The 8,477-nt window shown below is 38.0% G+C and overlaps 1 protein-coding gene across 1 annotated transcript; it reads left to right on the top strand.

Annotated features, from left to right (window-relative positions):
- Positions 1–709: 709 nt before the first annotated feature.
- LOC109539284 (adipokinetic hormone/corazonin-related peptide receptor variant I) lies at positions 710–6,970 on the top strand (the record flags this gene model as incomplete). Its single annotated transcript, XM_019906940.2, is given in 4 exon segments — positions 710–937; positions 6,307–6,517; positions 6,573–6,726; positions 6,780–6,970. Coding segments are annotated over 4 exon segments (784 nt in total), but the record flags the coding sequence as incomplete, so codon positions are not given.
- Positions 6,971–8,477: the final 1,507 nt, after the last annotated feature.

The raw sequence follows: 8,477 nt of genomic DNA on the forward strand, positions 1-8,477 counted from the left end.
AAATTTAAAGTATTTTGTTCGGGAAATCGTCTTTTCGACCTTAAAATCCTCATGCCTTCCAAGTTTTTCAACCGATTACAATTTTCCGAGATGCAGATTTTATAGAAAATCGATCGAACAAGTTTCAAAATTGCCGAATCGGCCCGATATTAACAGTTAGCCAGAAAAATTCTACATACAAAAAGCTGTTTTTCCAAAAAATTGCAAATCCACACAGAAAACATTAATACCATTCGTCATGAAAAATCGTTTCGATCTTCAAACTGTTATGACTGTCAAGTTTCTCAATTGATTTCCAGTTTGCAAAATATTCCGAGTTATTAATTTACTCATACTGAATAATCTGATGCGCCATATACATACATATTTATAAAAACAGCTAAATATTCATAATATGCGCGTCATTCGCGTTGGTGTTTGCCATCATACAACGCACTTATTATCTTAAATTGTTTACGAAAAGAGAAAAAATACAATTCGTCGACAAAAACCCAGCACAAAGGGGGGCTCATGATCCCCCTGGATCCGCCCTTGTCCTAACTGAAAGCCTATTGAGCCTCACTGAGCGAGTTTCCTGTGGCAAGTGTGTACTTGAACGGAAAGCAAAATTCGCAAGGCACATTTGCCGATCCAAAACATTAGCTAATGATCGCACTGTTCCTGTAAAATAAAACACAGAAACTCACCACATTGTTCCTCTTTGTTCCAGGTGGGATGGCGACTAACTGGACGATGGATAGCCGGAAATGCCGCGTGCAAAATCGTCCAATTCCTGCGGGCTTTGGGTCCCTATCTTAGCAGTAATGTATTAGTGTGCATCTCCTTGGATCGATACTTTGCAGTTATGTACCCCCTTCGGGTCAATATTGCCAGGCAAAGGGGCAAAGTCATGCTGCTGGCTGCTTGGGGTGCTTCGCTTCTATATTGTGTGCCTCAGGTAACAACAGCTTTTCCAAGAAAAAACCCGAAAAAAACAATCCGAAACGAACATTTTTGGTATCTCAAGTTCAAGAACCAGGTTTAATGAAGCTCCAGTGAGATTTTTAAGAGTTCCAAACTGTTCGCTCGTGAAATGCCACGTTTCTTAACGCCGCTTAAACTGTTTAAACTCGCCTTTTTTTCTACCTACTCTACGAAAAGCCTCAAGCTGACAATAATCGGAAACCAACTATCTGTATGTTTTCAAAAATTACAACTCAAAGCAAAGGGTTCAAAGGACTTTATACAAATACTATCTTATCTTGTCTTATTGCGCTGGCTATTGTTAGCTCGGTAACTTTAAATTGCGATTTGCTCTTTGCTCGAGCTTTCGGCTATTTGTCTGCAGCAAAAATTTCCTGGAATATTAAAATGAACAGATTTGGTTCATTTGAAACTGGACTGGCCTGAAACTTATCATTAAACTTGCGCAAACTTTGTTTTGCGCTTAACGCTATCGCTTGGGTGCTGTTGTTAAACTTAGATTGGAGCGGAAGTAGTCTTGCTGCTTATTGCTTTTTAGGCGTTTATCTTGTCGTTAATTAAAGATGCGGTTTTGTGGAGAAGCTAAATGTTTCAATTAGCTTTTGTAAAAAAATCAAAAATTGATTTCGCTGCTATACCGAACAAGCTGGTTACAAAAACAAAATTACAAAATGTATTTATCCAGCTCTGTCGTTGAAGCCTTAGAAGGTTTTCCATTAAGTTGCTCGAATGACGATTCAATTGAAACAGATTGCTGTTCACACCGCGGTAAACACTTAGAAATACATAAGGAAAAACATATACGATCGCGAAGAAACATCGGCGCCCTTAATTACGGAAAAATGTGAATCAGCAAAACCTTCATATTGTCCCATCATAACTCCGTCTGAACGGTATTTCCCAAAGGGCCGTTTTAAATTTCGGATTACTTCTTGCTTGGTTGGTTCACACTCCTGACATTTGGCAGATAGAACAACGCCTATGGAAATATTACGTGATATTTTCAGAAAGGGAAATTGGACTATTTATCTTGGTTTATATGCGAATTTTACACTGGGGAGCCTTTTCAAAACCTTTTCCAGATTAGGGCTAATAATAATGTTATTTTGTAGTGCGTATATTTTTCCGCAGATTTAATATACTGGGTGATTTCAGATTGACGCCATTCCCCTCCAGAAGGGTTGTACATAGAGACTTGTTTAGTCTATCAGAGGGTGAGGTGATGTGAAATAATTTCAATCTATGATTTCGAGCCATTTTTGAGGCAATTTTGAACCATCCAATATTTATAAAACTCATGCCAGGAAAAAAAGGGGCAAAAATCTGTTTAATTAACAATGCACAGTGCGTATATTTTTAATCAAAATAGACGGTTTACACTAATTCCCGATCGCAGGCTTTTATTTGCACACAGTTATTTATTCAATATTGTTTCGCAGTTTTCATCCATTCAATTGGCAATAAAAGCATCGTTCGAATAGACAACGAAAAAGGGTTGAAAATGAAGCAAACCGATAAAGTGCGGTCGAGTCTAAATATGCCTGAGGGAAATCTGAGAAGGTTTTTTCCCAAATCCTTGCTTGCTGTTGGTTTTTTACACAGTTCTTTTATTGCTCCTCTTTATCCATCATGAAAAAACCACTCACAAAATGACCTGTATTCATTACCAAACAAGCGTTGAATGAATCGTTGAAGTCCTAGCAAGAATAATGATCTTTTTGACGTTCTGGTGGCTTCTGTATTGCTCAGTATGCGCCTGAAAATATGCTTAAAAGTTTATTTCAAAATAAATTTGTTTTATTAAAATTAACTACTGGTACCTGGCTGAGGTACCTACATATACATTGTTTTTACAAAAATTTCAAGGAGCTAGTTGGTCTAGTAACGAAGTTTTGATTTTTTTCAGAGAGCGCCTCGTGTAGCTGAAATATGGAAATTTTTGGGCGCTTCTGAAAAATCAGTGTCTATGTATTTTTGCCCGATTTTTCTTCCTAAAGTACCTGAATGCCTTGTCTTTGCGGTGCACAAGTTTCATGTCACCAGTTGGTCTACTTAGGAAATTTTGATCTTTTTTAGAGAGCGTGACATATGGCTTAAACTCGGAAATTTTTGGGCGCTTCTCAAAAATCAGTTTCTGCGTAGTTTTGCGCGATTTTTCTACCTGAAGTTCCTGAATACATTGTCTTCACCGGGCAAACGCTTCAAGTAGCTTGTTGGTCTAGATGGCAAGTTTTAATTTTTTTCAGAGAACGCCTCATATGACTAAAATATGGAAATTTTGGGCGCTTCTCAAAAATCAGTGTATGCGTATTTTTGCGCGATTTTTCTACATAAAGTACCTGAATGCCTTGTCTTTGGCATGTAAAAGTTTCAAGGAGCTAGTTGGTCTAGTTGGGAAGGTTTGATTTTTTTCAGAGAGTGCCTCATGTGGCTAAAATATGGTAATTTTCGGGCGCTTCTCAAAAATCAGTGTCTGCGTAGTTTTGCGCGATTTTTCTACCTGAAGTACCTGAATACATTGTCTTGGCCGGGCAAAAGCTTCAAGTAGCTAGTTTGTCTACTTGGCAAGTTTTAATTTTTCAGAGAACGCCTCATATGACTAAAATATGGAAATTTTTGGGCGCTTCTCAAAAATCAGTGTCTTCGAATTTTTAGTCGATTTTTCTACCTAGAGTACCAGCATGCCTTGTCTTTACCGTGTAAAAGTTTCAAGTAGCTAGTCGGTCAAGTTAGGAGGTTTTTATTTTTTTCAGAGAACGCCTCATGTGGCTAAAATATGGTAATTTTTGGGCGCTTCTCAAAAATCAGTGTCTGCGTATTTTTGCGCCCTTTTTCTACCTGACGTACCTGAATACATTGCCTTGACCGGGTAAAAGCTTCAAGTAGCTAGTTGGTCCAGTTGGCAAGTTTTAATTTTCTTCAGAGAACGCCTCATATGACAAAAATATGGAAGTTTTTGGGCGCTTCTCTAAAATCAGTGTCTGCGTATTTATGCGCGATTTTTCTACATAAAGTACCTGAATGCCTTGTCTTTACCGTGTAAAAGTTTGAAGGAGCTAGTTGGTCAAGTTAGGAAGTTTTTATTTTTTTCACAGAACGCCTCATGTGGCTAAAATATGGTAATTTTTGGGCGCTTCTCAAAAATCAGTGTTTGCGTATTTTTGCGCGATTTTTCTACCTGAAGTACCTGAATACATTGTCTTGACCGGGCAAAAGTTTCAAGAAGCTAGTTGGTCTAGTTAGGAAGTTTTTATTTTTTTCAGAGAGCGCCTCATGTGGCTAAAATACGGAAATTTTTGGGCGTTTCTGAAAAATCAGTGTTTGCGTATTTTTGCGCGATTTTTCTACGTGACGTACCTGAATACACTGTCTTGAACGGGCAAAAGCTTCAAGTAGCTAGTTGGTCTAGTTGGCAAGTTTTAATTTTTTTCAGAGAACGCCTCATATGACTAAAATATGGTAATTTTTGGGCGCTTCTCAAAAATCAGTGTCTGCGTATTTTTGCGCGATTTTTCTACATAAAGTACCTGAATGCCTTGTCTTTGCCATGTAAAAGTTTCAAGGAGCTAGTTGGTCTAGTTAGGAAGGTTTGATTTTTTTCAGAGAGTGCCTCATGTGGCTAAAATATGGTAATTTTTGGGCGCTTCTCAAAAATCAGTGTCTGCGAAGTTTTGCGCGATTTTTCTACCTGACGTACCTGAATACATTGTCTTGGCCGGGCAAAAGCTTCAAGTAGCTAGTTTGTCTACTTGGCAAGTTTTAATTTTTCAGAGAACGCCTCATATGACTAAAATATGGAAATTTTTGGGCGCTTCTCAAAAATCAGTGTCTTCGAATTTTTAGTCGATTTTTCTACCTAGAGTACCAGCATGCCTTGTCTTTACCGTGTAAAAGTTTCAAGTAGCTAGTCGGTCAAGTTAGGAGGTTTTTATTTTTTTCAGAGAACGCCTCATGTGGCTAAAATATGGTAATTTTTGGGCGCTTCTCAAAAATCAGTGTCTGCGTATTTTTGCGCCCTTTTTCTACCTGACGTACCTGAATACATTGCCTTGACCGGGTAAAAGCTTCAAGTAGCTAGTTGGTCCAGTTGGCAAGTTTTAATTTTCTTCAGAGAACGCCTCATATGACAAAAATATGGAAGTTTTTGGGCGCTTCTCTAAAATCAGTGTCTGCGTATTTATGCGCGATTTTTCTACATAAAGTACCTGAATGCCTTGTCTTTACCGTGTAAAAGTTTGAAGGAGCTAGTTGGTCAAGTTAGGAAGTTTTTATTTTTTTCACACAACGCCTCATGTGGCTAAAATATGGTAATTTTTGGGCGCTTCTCAAAAATCAGTGTTTGCGTATTTTTGCGTGATTTTTCTACCTGAAGTACCTGAATACATTGTCTTGACCGGGCAAAAGCTTCAAGTAGCTAGTTGGTCTAGTTGGCAAGTTTTAATTTTCTTCAGAGAACGCCTCATATGACAAAAATATAGGAAATTTTTGGGCGCTTCTCAAAAATCAGTGTCTGCGTATTTTTGCGCGATTTTTCTACATAAAGTACCTGAATGCCTTGTCTTTACCGTGTAAAAGTTTGAAGGAGCTAGTTGGTCAAGTTAGGAAGTTTTTATTTTTTTCACACAACGAGTTCTGGCCGAGAAGTTTAGAGAACGCCTCATATGACAAAAATATGGAAATTTTTGGGCGCTTCTCAAAAATCAGTGTTTGCGTATTTTTCCGCGATTTTTCTACCTGAAGTACCTGAATACATTGTCTTGACCGGGCAAAAGCTTCAAGTAGCTAGGTGGCAAGTTTTAATTGTTCTCAGAGAACGCCTCATATGACTAAAATGTGGAAATTTTTGGGCGCTTCTCTAAAATCACTGTTTGCGTATTTATGCGCGATTTTTCTACCTAAAGTACCTGAATGCCGTGACTTTACCATGTAAAAGTTTCAAGGAGCTAGTTGGTCTAGTTAGGAAGTTTTTATTTTTTTCAGAGAGCGCCGCATGTGGCTAAAATACGGAAATTTTTGGGCGCTTCTCAAAAATCAGTGTGTGTCTTTTTTAGTGCAACTTTTCTACCTCGGAGTAGAAACACGGTGTTTATTGAATTGCAGAAATGTTTTGACCAAATTTTCGTAAAGGTTCGTTTAGTGCAAAATTCCTAGAGGCTCTGAAAATGATGCCAATCAGGCTTTCCATTTCATTGCTTCATCGTAACTGTAACTGAACTTTTGACCAGTTTAGGAACGTAAAAAAATTCACAAACCAATCGCAAACATCTTCCGGAATGTTTAGTTATTTAGACATTTGGTAAGATAAAAGAAACCCGAAACATATTAATTTTGTTGCTGTTTCAGTGTTTTGTATTCCATGTGAGAGCACATCCCAAGAATCCAGATTTCAAGCAGTGCGTGGCGTTCGGTTCATTTCCGAACGAAGTCATGGAACTGGTGTATAACATTTCCTGCATTCTATTTCTCTACTTCATTCCACTTTTCGTCATCATCGTCGCTTACAGCTGCATTCTGGCAGAAATTTCCAGAACTTCCAGGTCGCACAACAACAACAGTAAGCCAAATCGCGCTAGCCGAAGCTATCTAAGATAAACAACTGTCGGTTTCAGGTAAGGAAGTGAATCAGCCGAATGGCAAACTGAGACTGCGAAGATCCGATACGAAAAACATCGAAAGGGCGCGCATCAGAACCCTGAGGATGACCGTCACCATAGTGGTCATCTACATATTCTGTTGCACCCCGTATACCATGATGACTTTATGGTGCGTGTGAAACCTTGTCCCAGCTTCAAAGCCTCCAAGTGCTAATCTTGCAGGTACATGTTCGATAGGGCAACGGCTGAAAAAAGTCTTCCGGACTTTGTCCAAGATTTCTTCTTCCTAATGGTGGTTTCGAATAGTTGCATGAACCCCATCGTCTATGGCAGTTTTGTCATGGACTTGAAGAAATTCTCTTGCCAGTGCACTGATTGTGGCGAGAAGACGTCGACCGACTCTCTGATTCCTCGTAAGTAGGTACTGCCTGTTGGATTATTACTTAACCGGCTTGGGCCTAAACCCTCCAAAAAATGATTTTTTGCTAGTCGTCAGCAGCTGCTTATCAATACAGATTTAACACGCGATTTGTGGGGAACAACGAGCAAAATTCGATAAGGGGTCGACAGTGAATTTGATTGATGAATAAAAGGGAAATTAATTTAACAAGACGCCTCACATGTTTCCTGCGAGATGCCGCAGGCCATTCCATGGGATTTCTGACATAAATACGATCCAGATACTTGAGTTTTTAATATGTTGTATTTCGACTATGAGTTTACATTATATACATATGGTTCAATTTTGCACGGGTCTAAGGAGGTAGAGGAAGGAAGGTCGACTGTTCATTATGAGGAAAACGCAATTGAAAATTAACATTTGCATGATTTTGTGGGTCTGCTGCTATACTGTGCTCACTGGTGTTTCATTTAGTATTTTGCTTTTGTCTTACTGTACAGGGTTATTCACGCTATACGGCACGGACGTTTGCGGCTAGCAGGTTTGTTTTTTGCAAAGTATTATTTGATGAATCCACAGACGCCTATCGGGTGCACATTTTAAAAATATTTTTGTAATGTACGGAGTGTCCCAAAGCCCTAAAAGTATCAAAGTTGTGTTTTTCTAAATGAAATACTCTACATATTATTGCATTTTTGGATTCTCTGAGCAAAATAAGTGCTTGTTTTAATAAGATTTATAATGTCTAAATCTAAAGGTTTTTTAAATAATTCGAATTTTATCAAAATCTAATATTATGTTCATGTGTCAAATACTTTAGAATTATTTAAGTTATGTAAACGTAATTCGTAGTTTGGTGTAACAAGAAATCATATTTTATATGCCAATGATAATAAACTTACCATTTTATACAGGGTGTCCACAAATTTAAACTAATCAAATAAGAACTTTAAGTGGCTATAACTTGATTAATTTAAATACAACCCCATATTTTTTAGCTTACCAGGAAATGCAATTTTTAATTACCTATCGAATGGCACTAGGATGTTTATAACTAAGTTTTTGTCTTTTTGGAAATTATTTATAACAAATGTTCGAAATGTTGACGATCCATTTCCAGGCACTTTTAAATTCTTTTTTCAAAACAACTGCTAACTCTGCGACAAGATTTGCGGAGTTACAGTTTTAAACGCGTCTCTTATGCGTGTATTAAAATCGTGTGAAGTTGTCGGAAGCGTATGGTAGACAATTCCTTTTATGTACCCCACAAAAAGAAATCTAGTGGAGTTAAGTCCGAAGATCTGGGGGGCCAATTTTGAAACCCATTTCTGTCAAACCACCTGTTTTGAAAGTTGGCATTTAAAATTTGCCGAACTTTGCAGTGATAATGAGGCGGAGCTCCATCCAATTGAAGCCACATGCTGATTCTAATATTGAAAGGGACTTCTTCTAATAATATTGAGAGATGGTTTATTAGAAACTGGAGAAACATCAAACCATTTAGATGTTCTTCAAAAAAA

The sequence above is a fragment of the Dendroctonus ponderosae genome, unplaced genomic scaffold (assembly GCF_020466585.1).
Source record: "Dendroctonus ponderosae isolate FM_Combo_2020 unplaced genomic scaffold, Dpon_F_20191213v2 Dpon_F_20191213_7, whole genome shotgun sequence".
In the NCBI taxonomy this organism is placed as follows: Eukaryota; Metazoa; Arthropoda; class Insecta; order Coleoptera; family Curculionidae; genus Dendroctonus; species Dendroctonus ponderosae.